The sequence below is a fragment of the Triturus cristatus genome, chromosome 4_1 (genome assembly GCF_964204655.1).
Source record: "Triturus cristatus chromosome 4_1, aTriCri1.1, whole genome shotgun sequence".
Taxonomy (NCBI): domain Eukaryota; kingdom Metazoa; phylum Chordata; class Amphibia; order Caudata; family Salamandridae; genus Triturus; species Triturus cristatus.
Window position 1 is genome coordinate 1,185,301,119 of NC_140585.1, and position 21,734 is coordinate 1,185,322,852.

At 54.0% G+C, this 21,734-nt stretch overlaps 1 protein-coding gene across 1 annotated transcript in view; it reads left to right on the forward strand.

The window, feature by feature from the left end:
• Positions 1-21,734, forward strand: part of LOC146856328 (uncharacterized) — a 145,846-nt gene that overhangs the window by 81,597 nt on the left and 42,515 nt on the right. The window contains exons 3-4 of the mRNA XM_085651241.1: positions 11,213-11,486; positions 12,816-13,247. Coding sequence (XP_085507367.1) covers positions 11,213-11,486; positions 12,816-13,247 — 706 coding nt within the window. The remainder of the gene's footprint in view (positions 1-11,212; positions 11,487-12,815; positions 13,248-21,734) is intronic.

The window sequence follows — 21,734 nt, forward strand, 5'->3', positions numbered from 1 at the left end:
TCTACCCACACCCCAGTACGTTCCAGTCGTACCCCCACCCCAGTACGTGTCGTACCACCGTCAATGTACACCCCCCCACCCCTGTACGTGTCGTACCACCGTCTATGTACACCCCAGTACGTTCCAGTCGTACCCCCACCCCAGTACGTGTCGTACCACCGTCAATGTACACCCCCCACCCCTGTACGTGTCGTACCACCGTCCATGTACACCCCAGTACGTTCCAGTCGTACCCCCACCCCAGTACGTGTCGTACCACCGTCAATGTACACCCCCCACCCCTGTACGTGTCGTACCACCGTCCATGTACACCCCAGTACGTTCCAGTCGTACCCCCACCCCAGTACGTGTCGTACCACCGTCAATGTACACCCCCCCACCCCAGTACGTGTCGTACCACCGTCAATGTACACCCCCCCACCCCTGTACGTGTCGTACCACCGTCCATGTACACCCCAGTACGTTCCAGTCGTACCCCCACCCCAGTACGTGTCGTACCACCGTCAATGTACACCCCCCACCCCTGTACGTGTCGTACCACCGTCCATGTACACCCCAGTACGTTCCAGTCGTACCCCCACCCCAGTACGTGTCGTACCACCGTCAATGTACACCCCCCACCCCTGTACGTGTCGTACCACCGTCCATGTACACCCCAGTACGTTCCAGTCGTACCCCCACCCCAGTACGTGTCGTACCACCGTCAATGTACACCCCCCCACCCCAGTACGTGTCGTACCACCGTCAATGTACACCCCCCCACCCCTGTACGTGTCGTACCACCGTCCATGTACACCCCAGTACGTTCCAGTCGTACCCCCACCCCAGTACGTGTCGTACCACTGTCAATGTACACCCCCCACCCCAGTACGTGTCGTACCACCGTCCATGTACACCCCAGTACGTTCCAGTCGTACCCCCACCCCAGTACGTGTCGTACCACCGTGAACCTACACCCCAGTACGTTCGCGCCCCACCCCCACCCCAGTACGTGTCATAGCCCCGTCTACCCACACCCCAGTACGTTCCAGTCGTACCCCCACCCCAGTACGTGTCGTACCACCGTCAATGTACACCCCCCCACCCCTGTACGTGTCGTACCACCGTCTATGTACACCCCAGTACGTTCCAGTCGTACCCCCACCCCAGTACGTGTCGTACCACCGTGAACCTACACCCCAGTACGTTCGAGCCCCACCCCCACCCCAGTACGTGTCATACCCCCCGTGTACGTACACCCCAGTACGTTCCAGTCGTACCCCCACCCCTGGACGTGTCGTACCCCCCGTGTACCTACACCCCAGTACGTTCCAGTCCTACCCCCACCCCAGTACGTGTCATACCCCCCGTGTACCTACACCCCAGTACGTTCCAGTCCTACCCCCACCCCAGTACGTGTCGTACCCCCCGTGTACCTACACCCCAGTACGTTCCAGTCGTACCCCCACCCCAGTACGTGTCGTACCCCCCGTGTACCTACACCCCAGTACGTTCGAGCCACACCCCCACCCCAGTACGTGTCATACCCCCCGTGTACCTACACCCCAGTACGTTTGAGCCACACCCCCACCCCAGTACGTGTCATACCCCCGTGTACCTACACCCCAGTACGTTCCAGTCGTACCCCCACCCCAGTACGTGTCATACCCCCCGTGTACCTACACCCCAGTACGTTCCAGTCGTACCCCCACCCCAGTACGTGTCGTACCCCCCGTGTACCTACACCCCAGTACGTTCGAGCCACACCCCCACCCCAGTACGTGTCATACCCCCCGTGTACCTACACCCCAGTACGTTTGAGCCACACCCCCACCCCAGTACGTGTCATACCCCCGTGTACCTACACCCCAGTACGTTCCAGTCGTACCCCCACCCCAGTACGTGTCATACCCCCCGTGTACCTACACCCCAGTACGTTCCAGTCGTACCCCCACCCCAGTACGTGTCGTACCCCCCGTGTACCTACACCCCAGTACGTTCGAGCCACACCCCCACCCCAGTACGTGTCATACCCCCCGTGTACCTACACCTCAGTACGTTCCAGTCGTACCCCCACCCCAGTACGTGTCGTACCACCGTCTATGTACACCCCAGTACGTTCGAGCCCCACCCCCACCCCAGTACGTGTCATACCCCCCGTGTACCTACACCCCAGTACGTTCCTGGCGCACCCCCAACACAACCTCCTAAGTACGGAGCGCACCCCATGCCCCAACATCACAACCGCATGTACGAGTCGTACAAAGCCACACACAAGGACATAATCGTACAACCAAATGGCCCATGTACACACCGTACACACGCTCAAAACGCACGTACACAACAAGGACAAAACAAAACAACACAAGAATACACCATTCGAAAGGCACACAGCCACTAAACATGGCCAACAACCACTAAAATAACACAATCACTGACCTGCAACTGTCAAAAACAAACAGAGGCCCAATACACCACCACTCCTTATAACACACCCACCCAAAATTCAAACACTGCCACACCCACCCATGGACCAATGAAAAGGGCCCACACACACAAACCATGAGCCTTTGCAACAGACTCACTGCTGCCAGACACCACAGAACCAGACTACAAGCTACACCACATCTTCACTTGCACACCTTCACACGACCACCCTCACAAACACCCTCTCATCACATTCACACACACACACAACCATCCACACCCCCCCCCAACATCCACACACCCCCCACACCCACACCATCCCCACCCACACCCCTCACCATGCCCACTACCAAGAATCCAAAGTTCAGTCACCGAGAGTTGGAGGTCCTTGTTGATCAAATCCTCAGAGTCGAGCCACAGATCTTTGGAACATTGGTCAGAAGCACCAGCCAGGCAGCCAAAACAGCCATGTGGCAGACCATCGTCGATGCTGTGAATGCTGTTGCGGACACCAGGAGGACCAAGCAGGATTGCCAGAACAGGTGGTACGATCTGCGGAGGAGGGTCAGAGCCAAGAGGCAGGAGGAACACGACCAGGCCAACGCCACCGGAGGAGGGCCCTCCCGCAGAGCCGTACAGTACCATCCCTGGGAGGAGAGGGTGATGGCCATACTGCCGGTGGAGGCAGTTGAAGGAGTAGAAGGACTCTGAGACCCGGGTGAGTACACAAACAACGCACCTCACATGGGGGGAACTGCAACCACAACCAAAATTAATAACAGGCACGCAACCACCACAAGCCATCGCATGACTCAACCACACTCCATGAGCAGGCACATGCCACTGCTGCCACCATGCCCCATGCACCCAGCTGGACAATGTCAAGTCACAGGCCACAGAAGACAACAACACATGACACGGTAACCCGGATGGCGGGAGGCTGGGCACCAAGAATCACATAGTGCGACTCCAAAGCAGACAACAATGCCCTCTGCCCATATGGCCTAGGTCACAGCCAGACAAACACTGTGTCCCAACACAGGAATGACTTGCCAGCAAATGGCGGACGCCTTGCATCAACACATGGGGGTGAAGGCACTGTTTTGCACATGACAGCAGCTAATGAACAGCCAACATTGTGAAAGAGTGGCAGCACACACCACCACAGCAGCAGCGCACAGACACACAGCAGACAAAATGGGTGCCTGGAGATCAGAAACAAACTCACATCAACAGGCCAAGGGCCACTCAAAGATCTGCTAACAGTGTGTGCCCAGGAAGCTGGGCCAAGGTGACAGAGGGTGACACACGGAGGGAGGGAGAGGGGGACACAGAGGGAGGGAGAGGGGGACTGAGAGGGAGGGAGACGGACAGAGGGAGGAGGCTGACACACAGAGGGAGGGAGAGGGGGACAGAGAGGGAGGGAGAGGGGGACAGAGAGGGAGGGAGACACAGGAAGATGGACAGAGGGAGGAGGCTGACACACAGAGGGAGGGAGAGGGGGACAGAGAGGGAGGGAGAGGGGGACAGAGAAAGAGGGAGACGCAGGGAGAGCAAATCAGTCCTTTGGTGTGTGGGAATGTCTGCTCGTCAGCAGGTGGACTGCGTGCATGTAGACAAGGGTGGCCAGTGCCAGAACCCCCCCTCTTCATCATGGCAAAACGCAGGGCCATGTCACAACCTGTACACGAGCACAAGGACAGCCACCTGCATCATATAAGTGTGTGGATCCACTCCATGTGCACATGTACAGTGCTACAAGGAAGGCGCAAATGCATGGCTCGCCACACATGCACACTCCACTGCTGACTGCAGTCACACTTGACGCAGCAAGTAAGACTGTGCCACACATAGTTAAAGGGGCCAAATTGGTGCCCAAGGGACACACCCATGCACAAGTGCACTGTGAGTGGAATGCAAGACAGATCCTAATTCCAAGAGGAAATGTGCCAACTTTGTAACGGATGAAACATGGATGTTGCATGGATCAAAATTAACATTTTCTCTCTCACACACAGGTCAACGTCGTGCTGCACCCCCCAACACTGGGGGGGAACACTCACAGGACCCGGATCTGCAGGAGACCGATCCCACCGGCAGCGACCACTCTCACCACTCTGCGGACGACCCCGACCGACCTGGCCCCTCTGGTGTCCAACCACCTGCAGCACCTGCGTCAGGTACAACTGTGCCAACCACCACCCCCACTCCTGCCACATCCCAGGAGACACCCAGGATCCCTGCCCCAACACCACAATGCAGCCAGGCTCGCCAGGAGGGACACGGTGTCCCGGGCACCCAGGAGGAGGCAGGCGACAACGCCAATGCCACCCCTCAGGGGTCCCGGAGACGCGATGTTCCCACAAGTGCAGGCCAGACGCAAGTGGGCAGGGGTGGTGGGAGTGGAGGACGGCGGAGGCGCGAGCCTGACCAGTTGGCTGGGGATCCGGTATTTTCCCATGTCCGTAACATCCTGGACTCATACCGGCAGGACACCACGGGCATGGCCCAGGTTGTGTCCGTCCTCGAGGGGATCAAGGTCCAGCAGGCCCAGCAACATGCGGAGCTAATAGCCTGTCTACAGGTACACCAACGGAGGATGGAGGACAGACAGGCTGAGCAAGTGACGGCGTCCCAGGGGATTCACGCTGAACTCCGTCGGATGGCCGACACCATGGCCGACCCTCCCTGTGCCAGAAGGCGGAGAACATCACCACCCACAGGGAGGGATCATGAGGAGGAGGAGGAAACATCCGACGGAGCATCCCAGACGTCGTCACGGCCTGCTGCTGAGGTTCCCCGCAGGAAGCCGGGTCGTCCACGGAAAGGACCGTGAGGGTGGCTGCTACATCACCATCTCCCAGGACACCTGGCCTGGCACCTGGCCCACTGGAGCAACAGCATCACAGCATCAAGAGACATTCTCTGCCACATGGCCCTGCTGGTCACTGGCTGACCAATGTTGACAAAGACTGTGGCATGGACTCTGAGGATTTCCAATGGCAAGGACACCAACTCCCCTACTGAACTTTGGATTCCCTGATCCCGGAAAGCCCCTCACTTTGCCCCCCCCCCCCAATAATAAATCACACTATTAAGAGTAGATGCCTGCTGGTAGCATTATTACCTAACATGTGTCTTGTACAGTCTAAACATGCCTGAGTCATCTGTTCACTTCAACCATCCACACCCTGGGGCCTGAGTCTGGCACAGGACACATGGGTCACAGTTTATTAGGCAAGACAGACATGGAGCACCATACACACCCGTGATGGTCAGAACCAGCTGAGGGGGTGGCCGAACAACCGTGCTGACAGACACATTGAGTATAGCAACAGTCATGCGCAGAGGTCAGGGATCCTGGCCCGTGTCCTGGGGGGCACCCAGGTATGTGTAGACAGGTGGCAGAACCATGTCCTGCAAGCTTGAGTCCGGTGGATGCAGAGAATGGGGTCATGGACAACGTTGGATGCATGGGGATGGCACATGTCACAATACCCACACAGTCATGGACATCATGCCCAATACACAGTCTCAGCACACACACACAGCTTGCATCTTGCCACTCGACACATTGACACATAGCCACAATCAGGGAATACCATGCCAGACATGCAGGATGCACCGTGCCAACACACCAGCATTGACTGAGAAGAGGCACCTTGGAGGCATAGGGACACCTTTATTAGTCATGTTTTTGGGATTGCAGAGGCAACTTGAAGTACACATGAACACATCATGTGGAGTAACATGTGGCTCCAACACTGGCACCCCCCTTCTGCAGCACAAATGCGTGATAGCCATGGAACTGGCACACAAGCGTCGGCTAACAGCTAAACACCCACAGCTGCTCACGGAGAGCCTGCCATACACCATACATCCGCTGATGTGGAAGTCCCACGCCATGTCAAGACAATGTTAACCGTATGTGTCCGAGGGCAGTGACACACACATTGATGCCATCATCACAATCCACTATCCCATCACTGATGACTGACAACCAGGCAGCCCATCTATTCAGGTGTACCCAGCTGCATGTCGTATCCCATGGGGATGCCACATGTCTGCAGAGGAACCAAACCCCGACCGGGGCAGTGTGCACACATCGTGAACAACTGCCACACCCAATACACCCCAGATGCATCCCTTACCCCATGGAGACTTCCAAACGTGTCCGTGCCTGTAACGCTGAGTCAGCCCACGATGTCATGTCCATGAGGAATAGCAGTGCCACAACAATGCAACCAGCAAACGGCATGCGCAGGTACCTGGGGAAGAGAGACACACAAGAAGTCAGCCACAAAAAGCACAGCCACTTGCATGTGCAGTTACTCGACACATGTATGGATGACAACATGCTAGGTCACAATTATGACTGGGGAAATACTACCATCACTGCCACCATCACTCCAGTGACACACCCACACACACCTCTGACCCACGTGCCATACATGCAGGTGGAGACACACATCACAACGCATGCCACACGGGGACCAATGCGTGCACACTCAGACCCTGGTACTCACCACTAAGCAAAGAAGTCGCGTATGAGCCGAGTCCGGATGTCCTCTTGCGGCTCCACATCCTCCACATCACTAGCCCCATTGCCAAGCCCTTCGTCCTCCACGGGTGGATGGTCCTCGTCATGTTGATTCAGGATGAGTGGCACAGCTCTTTCAACTGCCATGTTGTGCAGCATGCAGCAGACCATGAAGATCTTGCAGACCTTCGCCGGGGCATAAGGGAGTGCACCGCCGGTCTTGTGGAGGCACCGGAATCGGCTCTTCAGCATGCCAAACGTCCTCTCTATCACTCGCCTTGTCCGGCCATGGGCGGTGTTATAGCGGAGCTGGGCCGGCGTGATGGGGTTGCGGAGAGGTGTCAGCAGCCAAGGCATGTTGGGATAGCCAGCGTCCCCTACATGGGAAGCACATGGACATCGTTAGAACTGGTGTAGCGGTCGTGCTGGTCGGCTATACAGAATACAGGACAGACAGACTGTACCCACCAACAACACATGCCCGTTCGTTGCGCAGCTGCATCATCATATCAGGCATCCCGCTACGCCTCATGATGTAGGCATCGTGTGCTGATCCTGGGAAACGAGCACAGACATGTGAAATCACCATATTGGACAGACACACCACAAGGGCATTGATGGAGTGGTAGTGCTTCCGATTGCGGTACGCCACCTCCCGTGCGTGTGGTGGTACCAAACCTACATGTGTCCCATCTATTGACCCAATGACATGGGGCATCCCTCCCAGGGCATAGAATCCACGCTTGACCTCAGTCATCTGTTCAGGGGTTGGGAACTTGATGAAGTCATCCAGGTGAATCAACATGGCCTCCAAGAAATCATGCAGCACACCGCTGAACATGCTCTGGGACATGCCACCAACATGAGCTATGGTATTTTGGAAGGTACCCGTGGCCAGAAAATGTAGGGCAGCCATTACCTTCAGCTGGGGTGTCAGTGCCGTAGGATACCTGTGCTGCGGTTGCAGGTGTGGTGCCAGTCTCGCCGTCAGCTCCAGAATCAACGGTTGGGTGAAGCGGTAGAGCCGGATCCTGTCATTCTCCTGCATGGTAGCCAAGTCTGGAATTCTTCGGGCAACAGGAGGCGCTCTGCAGTAATTTTGAAGTGACAAGGAAGAGTGAGTGCACTACGAGAACAACTCATGTCTACTGAGCACATGTAAATCTGGCAATACACACATGCCACATAGGGAGTCAGGCATGTGCTACATGCCCAGGACACGTATGGATGCAAGGTGACACTCCTTCCAAGACCCAGCTACACACGGTGATTGAGAACCTCCCCATGCCACGCCATGGAAATAGCTGTGTCCCAGTGCAAGTGCACTGCCCGACGCAAGACAGGAGTGACATACACCCACACATCAGCAGAAGTGTGATGCCGATTGCAGAGACTGGTAGCGGAACACTGGAGCCACAGGTCACATGACATTACACTAGTCCAGCCCACACACCTTGCCATGAAGGTGCACATGTCATGACTCACCACACATTCCTTGTGAGTTTGCTGACATGGCCTTGTCACGCTACTCCGTGTCCCATGCATACATGTGCACCTCACATCTGATAACACATGTGGCATGGTGTTGGGAACAGTGTGCAATGACAATCTACACACAGCCACATGTTGGTTGCTGCAACGGCTGCAGCTTTTGAGGGTGCTACAACATCAACCTGATGTAAATCCCGGACACATATATGACATAGTCACATTGTGCACTGTGGGTAGTGACAAGTCATGTGTCATGACCCCTGTACCGGGCATTATGGGACACTTCCGTGTGTTGGTGTCCGTGCCATGCCAGTGACGCTCACCCCAAGTGCGCAGTCCCACATGCACACATGTCAAAGGAGTCAAGGGCATGCCTGGCACACATTGCACCCTCACACAGTACACATGTACACATCTCATCATACATCTGGTGCCTTCTCCACTCAGGAGGCATGTTCCACATCACAGCCTGTGACACCTGTGCCCCACACATGTAGTAATGCACAGACGATGCCTTGATGTCCATTCCTGGACAAGTATGTCCATCCATGGACAAGTATGTCCGCCCTATTCCTACATGTGTGTCGCCTATCACCACAGTGATGTGTAAAAACCGCCGTACTGCTGCTGAGAGGGCCTGTGCATGTTCCCAAATCACTGTGGGAGTGCTGCCGTATGTGTACCCATCGTGATGGCGAGCGTACAGGCATTTGTACGGTCCGTAGCACTACGGGTACGCATACGCGTGCAGACCCATAGTGATAGTGAGCGTAGATGCGTGTGTACGTTCCGTACCACTACGGGTACGCATACGCGTGCAGACCCATAGTGATAGTGAGCGTAGATGCGTGTGTACGTTCCGTACCACTACGGGTACGCATACGCGTGCAGACCCATAGTGATAGTGAGCGTAGATGCGTGTGTACGGCCCTATCACTATGGGTCTGCACGCGTATGCGTACCCGTAGTGGTACGGACCGTACACACGCATGTACGCTCACTATCACTATGGGTCTGCACGCGTATGCGTACCCGTAGTGGTATGGACCGTACACACGCATGTACGCTCACTATCACTATGGGTCTGCACGCGTATGCGTACCCGTAGTGGTACGGACCGTACACACGCATGTACGCTCACTATCACTATGGGTCTGCACGCGTATGCGTACCCGTAGTGGTACGGAACGTACACACGCATCTACGCTCACTATCACTATGGGTCTGCACGCGTATGCGTACCCGTAGTGGTACGGACCGTACACACGCATGTACGCTCACTATCACTATGGGTCTGCACGCGTATGCGTACCCGTAGTGGTACGGACCATACACACGCATGTACGCTCACTATCACTATGGGTCTGCACGCGTATGCGTACCCGTAGTGGTACGGACCGTACACTCGCATGTACGCTCACTATCACTAGGAGTACGCATACGCGTGCAGACCCATAGTGATATAGAGCGTACATGCGTGTGTACGGTCCGTAACACTACGGGTACGCATACGCGTGCAGACCCATAGTGATATAGAGCGTACATGCGTGTGTACGGTCCGTAACACTACGGGTACGCATACGCGTGCAGACCCATAGTGATGGAGAGCGTAGGCATGCATGTACGGGCCGTTGCCATGCATTTGGGGTGCCCTAGGGCCCCGAAACACACCGTACCTGTGTGTGATGCTCCAAATTACATAGGGGACAAGTATTAAGGCCTACATGCATGCTGGTTGTCATGGAGACCAAGTTCAAAATTCGAAATTGTTCTGGAAGGTGCACAGCAGAAGTCAGTTGGAATTCTTCTACTTTGTTGCAATGTGTTTGTGGGGCTGACATCATGCAGGAGAATGAAACCGATAGAGAACCCACAGACTGCTAGGTTTGAAGGGATTGGTGGAAACATAGGATGCAAATGTGAGTGACCAATCACTCTGTACTCCTGTGCATGAGACTGGGCAGAAGGGCACATATAAGGCAGCCAGGTCCCATGAGGGAGCACTTGCCTGCACATCTTTGCATTCGTCGACCCAGCTGCTGCTACTGATTCCCTGGAACCATGTCAAGGGCTGTGGAGAGGACACAGCCATTCACCCTGGAGGAGAACATGGCTCTGCTGGATGTGATCCTCCCACAGTACTCCATGCTGTATGGGCGACCAGGGTATCAGGTGAGTGCATAGGCCACTGCCACAGACTGTCCCTATGTTGTGACTGTGACTTCTGCCATTGCGTCCAGGTGTAACACACATGCCATGTACTGTCGGGGGGGTCCCAGGGGGGGGGTGCCTGATGTCTCCCAGCAGTGCCCTGAGACAGGAGGGGTGGGGGCCTATCACTCACAGCAGTGCCCTGAGACAGGAGGGGTGGGGGCCTATCACTCACAGCAGTGCCCTGAGACAGGAGGGGTGGGGGCCTATCACTCACAGCAGTGCCCTGAGACAGGAGGGGTGGGGGCCTATCACTCACAGCAGTGCCCTGAGACAGGAGGGGTGGGGGCCTATCACTCACAGCAGTGCCCTGAGACAGGAGGGGTGGGTGTGATGCACAGTGTGAGCCTTGATCATTGATTGTGACATTGCCATCATTCCACCTGTGTACCCACTGTGGCACGTACTGCTTTTTCCCTCACCAGGGGATGATGTCCCTATGACAAAGGTGCAATGCGTTGGCTGCATGACATGCCTTGTTGTAACCAGCTAATTTGTACCCATATGTCTCTCTGTGACATGTGGCTGGTGTATTGATGTGGTGTCACTTGTTCCTCCTCACAGGTAGGCGCCACTGCCAAGGAGCAGATCTGGCTGACCACCGTCAGTGCCGTGAGGGGTGTGGATGGTCGGAGGCGGAGCCTGCCCCAGGTGAGGAAACGCTGGCAGGATATCCGGTGCTGGACGCGGAGGATTGCACGTCTCCTGCTGGGGGACTCACCTGAGAGCCACAAGAACCGCGGCCGCCGCCGTCTGAGCCACCTCCACAGGCGTGTGCTGCCGGTGGTCTTTCCAGACCTGGAGAGGCGCTTACAGGCGATGCAGCAGCTGGAAGGGGGTAGGTACATGTGTGTTTGTTGTGTGTCACCGGCATTTGTAAGGGCACAGTAGCATGAATTCACTGGCAGGGTTTAAAGGTGCTGTGCAGATCCTGTTTGCCCCAGTATAGCGCTGTGCCCCTGCCACCCTTCCCCTCCTTGCAATGTGTTCCCTGGTCTGTGTGTAGTCACTCCTTCACAAGGTAATGTAGGCTGGCGCTTTGTCCACGAGAACAATGACTGTAGCATCATGTGTGGGGGTGGTGTGTAACAGGTTGTGGGACCTTGCCTGTGCACTGTCAAGTTCACTGCATGTGGGTTCCATGTCAGTTGGCACTGATGCTGACTCCAGACATGGGAGTTGGTCTCTCATGTGTCATGCCTTACAGCGCGCATGTCCTATGTAGTGGCCTGTGACATGATGTGCATGAGTGTGCGATACACATATTGCAGGGATGGTGACGTGTGTTGCAGTCATTACCATTCAGTAGCATGTAGTTGTGTGCCCACTACTGTCCCCTGGGGCAGCTCTTCCTCAGTGGTGTATGTGTCATCATAAACGTGGCCAATCTCAGTGTCTACAGCGTAGGTTGTGCTCTGTGCCATTGTCCCCTGTCACCATGTATATTGATGTGCTATTTTGTACAGGTGTCCACTGTGCAGCCTGACCTGATTGTCCTTCTTCATACTCACAGTTGCCAGTGCCTGTGTGTCTTGTTATACTCATCTGAGGATGGGCACTGGTACCTCATTATTTGTACAGGCGCACCTTGGCTGTTTGGCGTCCAATCTTGCTTTTTGCCTGCCCCTGTGTGTATCACCCAGACTATGAGATGTTGGTGCCACCTGTGTCTCAACAATTTGCCTCGTGTAGGGTCTTGTTGGGGCGGGCAATGCCTATGTGTCAAATCCTGATTTCCACTTGCTGGGTCTGGGCAGTGTGTGATGTGTCTGGACACACACGCAATGTGCAGTGACCGAGTCATGTTGGGCATGTTTTCAGCATTACCTATGCAGCATGTGTCTCAAGTTCATGGATATGGTCCCTGGTCATCGGTATTTTCGCCAACGCTGTGTGGTGCAGATGCAGTGCTGGATTGTCCCCAGGGCCTGGGTGCTATGTCAGACTCCGTTTCCTGTCTTTAGCTATTGTCTCATGCTCTCCATGGTATTTCAGTGGCATGGTGGCTCAACCAACTGTGTGTTTCATGCCCTACATCGGTACCCTGTTCAGTAGATGTTAGGGATCTTCCTTTTCAGGCTATGCAATGTTACCTATGTAGATTGGACTCATGTAACAGATGTGTACAGGTGTCTGATTAATTTCTGTCTCTCCACCCTGCCCACAGCATCGTCGGGGGACACAGAGGGAGACATGGACACAGACCAGGCGGAGGGACCGAGCACCAGTGCCAGCCGTGACATCGGGTCTGGCACATCGAGTGGGACAGAGGCGGAGGAGAGTGTGGCCGAGGACCTGTCGACTGGCACATCAGACTACGAAGCTGACAGGTCCGAGGAGGATGTCTCCGAGTGGGCAGAGGCTGCACCAGCAGCTGACAGCGGAACAACACCTCGCACCGCCCCCTCAGTTTCCATCAGCCGCCTCCCACTTGCTCGTGTCCCTTCCCAGCGTGCCCGGTCACAGCATGTCTCCTTCCTGCCAGGCACCGCACCCCCTGCCCCTGTCTCCACTGCTGCCGCCAATGCAGAGTCTGTGGACATCCAGCGGCAACTGCAGGTTGGTCAGGCTGCGATCCTTAATGTCCTCCATGCCCACGGCAAAACCCTCACCAACATCGAGGCTTTCTTGGAGGGCATTCATTCATCGCAGGCTGACCAACGCAACTTGCTGAGGTCCATAGACTCCACACTGACTGCAGCAGTGGGTCTCCTGCAGCGCGACCTCCCCCCACCTACCCCTGCCCCATCCACACTTCCCACTCCCATGCCTGTCCCACGTACACCCAGACGTCGGCATGCACCCACATCAACGGACACGGGCACCACACCAGCAGGGAAGGTCCACCGCACTCCTCCTGACACGCACACACAGGGTGAGGTAGGCACACCCACTGGGTCGGGGGGCAAACGTGTGACACGCAGCCATAGTGGGAGTCCGCATTCCACCCAGTCCACTCCCTCCAAATCCCCTCCCCTCAGCTCTCCTGGCCACATCTCCCCCAAGGACTCCTTCATGGCCGCTCTGTCCCTGAGCCCCACGGTTACACCACCACGCAAGTGGTCAAGGAGGTCCCCGGTCAGGGTGGTTGAGTCTCCCCCCCTGTCTCCACCCTCCCCCAGTGGCGCTGCGACCCATCCCTCTGACCCCCCCCCCCCTCCTTGGGGCCTGAGGTCCCTTCGGGTGCAGGGGACTCCCTGGAGGACCTTGCAAAGGTGTGTAGTGCCATCCTGGCCTCCGCCTTTGGCCCTGCCCCACCCCCTGTGGTGGAGTCCTCCATCCCTGCACCCACAACGCCGCCCCTTTGCCCTGATGTCCCTGCGGTGCCTGTTGCTTCCCCCCCCCCTGATGCCCTCACCAGTGTGGAAGACGATGCCATTTGACTGTGCAGGCAAGGTAGGGGACACGCATCCCACTGTGTCCCCCATCCAGCTGAGAATCATTGACTGCCCTATGGGCTTTGTGAAGATTGAACTGCCTGCGATCCACGGACATTGTGCTCATGCTGAATAAAGCTTAATTTTTTTTTCATTATCACACTACTGCTATGCTGGTATTGGTGTTGGTGGGGCTGCTACATGGTTTTGGGTGGTGTGTAAGGGTTTGGGTGTGTGGGATGTGTAGTAGTGTACTGCTCATTGGTGGGACCCTGGGATCTGTGTGCCATCACAAGGTGTTGGCTAACTTTCTTTGTTCATGTAAGCAGTTACTGCATGGTGCACTTGTCCCAGGGTGTATTCCTTCCTCTGTGTACCCAGCTTTCTTCCCTGCAGGGTGTTCCCAATGTTTAGCGCAGAGCTGTGTCTACATGAGCTGTGTGTGTGACGGAGCCCTTCTACTTTGGCCATGCATGCAGGGCCATGTCTCCACCTGCAACAATCGTGGCATCCTTGGTGATCACTGTACTTGTGTGTGGAGTCTGTTGACATGAGTTCATGGGGACATGTTCCCTTGTAGCCAGTATGCATGTGGATAATTCTGGCCTCACACACATGTGTTACACCCCTCCTGTCTCAGGGCACTGCTGGGAGGACTCCACACACACCCCTCCTGTCTCAGGGCACTGCTGGGAGGACTCCACACCCACCCCTCCTGTCTCAGGGCACTGCTGGGAGGACTCTGCACACACCCCTCCTGTCTCAGGGCACTGCTGGGAGTGATAGGCACCCACCCCTCCTGTCTCAGGGCACTGCTGGGAGGACTCCACACCCACCCCTCCTGTCTCAGGGCACTGCTGGGAGGACTCCACACACACCCCTCCTGTCTCAGGGCACTGCTGGGAGGACTCTGCACCCACCCCTCCTGTCTCAGGGCACTGCTGGGAGTGATAGGCACCCACCCCTCCTGTCTCAGGGCACTGCTGGGAGGACTCTGCACACACCCCTCCTGTCTCAGGGCACTGCTGGGAGGACTCCACACCCACCCCTCCTGTCTCAGGGCACTGCTGGGAGGACTCTGCACACACCCCTCCTGTCTCAGGGCACTGCTGGGAGTGATTGGCACCCACCCCTCCTGTCTCAGGGCACTGCTGAGAGGACTCTGCACCCACCCCTCCTGTCTCAGGGCACTGCTGGGAGGACTCTGCACACACCCCTCCTGTCTCAGGGCACTGCTGGGAGGACTCTGCACCCACCCCTCCTGTCTCAGGGCACTGCTGGGAGTGATAGGCACCCACCCCTCCTGTCTCAGGGCACTGCTGGGAGGACTCTGCACACACCCCTCCTGTCTCAGGGCACTGCTGGGTGGACTCTGCACACACACCTCCGATTTCAGGATATGTACGCTTGGAACATACACGGTGGGGGTACGCTCAATGCATTCGAGGTGAGGGTACGAGTCTACTTACACTGGTGTGGTGGGGGTACGCTCCATGCATACGCGGGTGGGGGTACGGGTCGTACTTACACTGTTGGGCTGGGGGGTACGCTCCATGCATACGCGGGTGGGGGTACGGGTCGTACTTACACTGTGGGCTGGGGGGTACGCTCCTTGCATACGCGGGTGAGGGTTCGAGTCGTACTTACACTGTTGGCATGGGGGGTACGCTCCATGCATACGCGGGTGGGGGTACGGGTCGTACTTACACTGTTGAGCTGGGGGGTACGCTCCATGCATACGCGGGTGGGGGTACGGGTCGTACTTACACTGTTGGGCTGGGGGGTACGCTCCTTGCATACGCGGGTGAGGGTTCGAGTCGTACTTACACTGTTGGCATGGGGGGTACGCTCCATGCATACGCGGGTGGGGGTACGGGTCGTACTTACACTGTTGGGCTGGGGGGTACGCTCCTTGCATACGCGGGTGAGGGTTCGAGTCGTACTTACACTGTTGGCATGGGGGGTACGCTCCATGCATACGCGGGTGGGGGTACGGGTCGTACTTACACTGTTGGGCTGGGGGGTACGCTCCATGCATACGCGGGTGGGGGTACGGGTCGTACTTACACTGTTGGGCTGGGGGGTACGCTCCTTGCATACGCGGGTGAGGGTTCGAGTCGTACTTACACTGTTGGCATGGGGGGTACGCTCCATGCATACGCGGGTGGGGGTACGGGTCGTACTTACACTGTTGGGCTGGGGGGTACGCTCCATGCATACGTGGGTGGGGGTACGGGTCGTACTTACACTGTTGGCATGGGGGGTACGCTCCATGCATACGCGGGTGAGGGTACGGGTCGAACTTACACTGTTGGGGTGGGGGTACGCTCCGTACGTCCGCGGGTGGGGGTACGGGTCATACTAACACTGTTGGCATGGGGGGTACGCTCCTTGCATACGCGGGTGGGGGTACGGGTCGTACTTACACTGTTGGGCTGGGGGGTACGCTCCTTGCATACGCGGGTGAGGGTTCGCGTCGTACTTGCACTGTTGGCATGGGGGGTACGCTCCATGCATACGCGGGTGGGGGTACGGGTCGTACTTGCACTGTTGGGCTGGGGGGTACGCTCCTTGCATACGGGGTGGGGGTAGGGTCCGTACATATCCGTCCCCACGCTATGTGATGTTTGTGCGGCCCGTACCCAGGCCTTTGCCACGTGGGTGCGATCCGTCCCGCCATTGTTGGGGTGACGTGTGTGGGCGTGGTCCGACTCGTACCCACGCTCTTCAGGCGTGGGTACGGGACGTACCTGTCTGGTTGTGTTGCCGGTTCGCGTGGTGACGGACTTCCGTTGTGGCGGTCGCTGGCTTATCAGGACACGCCCCCACCCCCTCGTGGTGACCAGGGCATGGGAGTCAGGTATGTCCAGGCCATGTGTGGTGTGTGACTTATGTGGTTGTTTTGTGGCCTGCCCTCGTCGTGCCACCCCCACCCCACCCCACTTTCCCCCCTCCCTTAGTTATTCTGACCTTCTGCGGCGTCTGCGTCGTAACCTGTAGAGGAGGTGTACTGCTATGAGGGCAGGGATGACTCGTAGGTTCGGGTCCATGTCTGTCCGTCGCGTACTGGTACTCCTTGCTCGCGTCGTCCTGTCGCGTACGGGTCCTCCTTGATCGCGTCGTCCTGTCGCGTACGGGTCCTCCTTGGTGGCGTCGTCCTGTGTGTCCGTCACGTACTGGTCCTCCTTGTTCGCGTCGTCGTCTGTCCGTCGCGTACTGGTGGTCCTTGTTCGCGTCGTCCTGATTTCCCGGCAGTTTTTGGCTGCCGCAAAATATTCACCGTGCGGGGTGACGTCGGTGTGAATCGTGATTCCTGGGTCGTGAATGGCTGGCTGCGAGCGTCCCGACGTCAGGTCGGCGCTTTCCCGGATCGCATTGGTAGGTGTTTTTTTGTTCGGTCGGGCTTTTTTACGATTCGTACGGTAATGGTGTACCCGTGCGAATCGTAATTCCTTGTTTGTGAAAATTGACGACCGGGTACGCGTCGGGCGGAGATTGTGCTCCGTCCGACGGTTCGTACCCGGTTTTTGCAGGATCGTGATCGGCACCATAGACTTTATTTTTCTGCCTAAAAGAAGGGATATTTTAATTAGTTTTGAGCAAGCCACAGTCTTACATGGCAGCAATCTAAGGACCTCACTCAATTCTGCCACTAGACTCATCACTGGCTCAAAAAGATATAACCACGTCACCACGGATCTTAAATCCCTTACGTGGCTCCCTTACGAAGCAAGAATCCAACACAAAATTGCCTGCTTGACTCATAAAGCCCCTCACAATACCCCCAACTATCTCGCTCAGAAGCTTGAGTATTCTGGCGGATCCGGAACATCCAGAAGCTCCAAAACCTTTCTTCCGGAACCTCATAGATTCCACAAGAAGAAAACCTACAACCGTGTCCTCTCTGGGATTGCCCCAAGAATCTGGAGCTCACTAACTCTCAAAATCAGACCGAATCCCTCTGTCATATCAGTCACGAAAACAGTCAAGGAACTCCCTATGAACAAACTCCTTCCCCAGATCCTAGTCTCCTCAGGCGCTCACATGATTACTTATCTACGATTACTTTTTTGCGCTTTTCCAAGCAGTAATGTCTTTACTTCCCTGATACTCCACACTGCCTGATATTTGCATTGGTCTGAACTATGACAATATGACGGAACTATGATACTCGGTTGTTAGTTCATTTTGAATTTTTACTGTATCGGATATTACTGTTTTACTACTCTGCTTGCTGAATCTCTGGAAAGCGCTTTGATACCTGCAAGGGTCATGTTCGCACTATAAAAAACTATTCAAATAAATAAATAAATCATATCAATGGCAAAACATCGGAGAAATTGAACCTGGCTTTATGTTGACCAAAAAGTGTCTTGCCACTGGATGGGTCACATCATTATTCTTGATAGCACAAAAGTGCTTAAATATCCTCTTGTAGATGGGAAATTTTGGACTGCCTACATACCGCAGTCCACACATATATTCTAGCACATATATGCAAAAGCCTGACCTGCAAGATAAATGTTTGGTAATCCTGCATTGAAAATCCACTCCTTGCTTCATCCAAAAAGGTCCTGTGTTGGTTCTTGGAAATTACTGTGTGCTAAATAATCCCTCAAAGATTTAGCCTTTCTAAAAGTAATAGAATGATGAGGGGTGATCAAGGAATAGATCATATTTTCAGATCTTAAAACACCCCAATATTTACAAAAAATCTGTCCAATCTTAGTGGCCTGAGTTTTATAGCTTGCAATGAAGTATATCTGAATTTGATGCTGTCCTAAACAGAATGTCCTCTCGTCTTTTCTGTTTCATTTTTTAGTGGCCTGTGTAATACCTTGCGTGGTTACCCAAGTTTGTTCAAAGCAGGCTAACATGATCTGTTCCTCCTTCTTATACACTTTGTCTACACTGCAGTTTATTCTTACGTTGAGCAGCTCCCCACATGGGATGCTCCACTTCAAATTAGTGGGATGATGACAATCCGCGTGCAAAATACTGAGACCTGAAGTTTCTCTTCTGTATAGTTGTGTGGTCAATTTACTATTTTCTATCAGCAGAATGTCAAGACACTCAATCCTGTCGGTATCCATTTTTTATGTAACACTCAAATAGAGGTCATTTTGTTGCAGACAATCTATGAAATAAACTGCGTATCCCCTGTCGCCTTTCCAGGTCAGGAAGAGGTCATCAATATACTATATCCAGATTGGTATAAAAGATGTCATATGTGGATTGGCTTCAGTCCTGACCACCTGCTTCTTCCACCAGCCCAAAAACAAATTTGCAATGCTGGGAACGTAGCAGGTGCTTATAGCTGTCCCAAAAATGTGTCGGTAATAGGTGATGGCACAGGGTCACAGGGCAGCAGAGTGTCTCATGGAACCGTACCAGGAATCTAGCACGAAAGGTAAACCTAGACCAAAGAAGACACAATAAGAGCTTGAGGTTTTTGCAATACCTACAGCTCGGATTTTGTGCTCTTCTTGTGGGGTGGGGTAAAAGACATCACATTGCCATGGAATGATTGGATGCAGGTATGGGGAGGTTTTGGCTTTAAGGGGGCCCACGCATCATCACTTTACACCATTCTTACACATTCAACATTGACAATACATCAATACAAATGTGTAAATCGATGTACAGGATGTGTTACATCAGGCACTGAGGGTTACAAGGAGTAAGAGTCACATGTCCTTCATAGCTCACTGTGCTAGATTCTTTGTTACTTGCAGTTCATAAATTGTAATCCTTCTAATATATGTGTTAAAAAGGCAAAGGCAGTAACTCACTTACCTATCTACCTAAAATAAAAATGTAATCTGCACGTTACATGATATGCTTTGCAGGAGACACCTTAACTCTCCATGCTACGATAATTCAAAACTGGGACTAGACAAAACACAGATCTCTCCAGCCAATATGTTAACCTCCAGAGTTATCTTACCATTATTATTATTCATTGAGATTTAATGGACACACAAACATCTCTGCAGCAGGTGCCTTAACCCCATAAGATATTTTAAAATGCAGACTTTGTAACCAATTAAGCTAATTTCCAATTTTTGAAACTTCTTGTGATGTCACTTCCTTTGATGTTTGGGGCTGAGATGCCAGTTCCGGTGATGCCACGTGCTAAATGTCGTCCCTTAATGCCACACACTATGATGCCACGTGCCATGATGTCATTTACGTCCTGCCTAAGTTAGTCCCCATCTTCTCTTTTTTAGGATTTCTGCCATGGTCACACCCAAATGCCATGCTGGGACCGCAGCTGCATCCAAAATAAATGTACATAGAAGACCTCATCCTCCCCCAAACCGGTCACTCAGCCCCAACCCCTCGCCCTTTGGTGTTCTTCTAAATTTTACACTCTGCTCCTAACAACTCATGAAGCTTCTGCACTTTGTACCCAGAGTGTACTCTCTCTTTCAGCTGGTGTCTTTCAGTCACTGCTTAGCCATCTGTTAAAGCTGAGCTGATGGTGGAAGGGCCTTGTTTGGGGGATCACAGCCTGTCGGTCGAAATAATACTTTATGACTCCTATGGCTCACTATGAAAACAGGGAGACACACTCATGTGCAAATACAATAAAAAATAAAGGTGTAAAATGCTTTCTAAAAGGTTTCATGTACATTGACGCTGGGGTGTGTGATAGAAGCATGTGTAAGGATATTGACATTTGCATAGTACCCCGTGGCACTCCTGAGACATGGTGGACTGCACCTGCTGAACAATTGAAACCTACTCTCCAGGATAGAGACTCATGGGGGGCATTAGACAATTGGCAAATACAGGAGTATCCTGGGGGACGCTGTCATTCTCAAAGCACCTTTCATGGAGCCCCCTTCATTACATCACTGTTCAGCGGTCAGCGGCCTTGGTATGACAGAAATTCGAGGAGGGCACACAAGCTGCAATCATGCTTTCAGAGACTGGCACTTATGTTATTGCTGCCTGCAGGCTTCAGTCCAGGAGAAAGCACTGCTCAGGTAGCTTTCACCTGACTTTGCCTTACGCACTGACAAGCTACTTTCGTGTAGGGGAAGAATTGTTGTGTGGGCTTAGAACAGTGTCAATCTGCAAAGCGTTTTCGCTCAAACTTGGGCAGTTAAGCAGTGTCCATCTGCCCTCTTGCTCGCTCTTCATCTGTTTACCTAAACCAGGTGACCATGTCACAGTGACTCCTTTCAGTCCGAAATCAGATTGCCAACCTTTCCTGCCTTGTGCTACCAATGAGTGAGTGGATACTGGACCCTGGACGAGGAGCAATATGGCACTACAAAAATCTCTTACATACCAAGCAATTAGTTGTGGAAATAGCCATAACGAGGCCTGGTTCACATACAGGAAGTACATGCACGTGCCTATGTATTTTACATTTAGGTCACCGTGAAAGTGCATGGCAACGCTCCTTCACTCATAGGGCTGTTTGTAAATGACAATGGCAATAGTGCTTTAAAAGCAGCATATTTATTTCTGCAGTTCAATGAATATGTGCTGGAGATAGACAAAATAGAGTCTGCAAAAGCAAAGAGATGGAGGGAAAGCGATTAGGAGAGCCTAAACCAAGATAAAATAGAAAATTGCAAATGTAAGTGAAAGAAAATATTGGTGTTACATTCTGAATGAAGACGATTGAAGCAGTGGCCCAAAAAATTCAGAACTACTGAGCACACACATTTAAATTTCTTTTACTATGGGAGCAG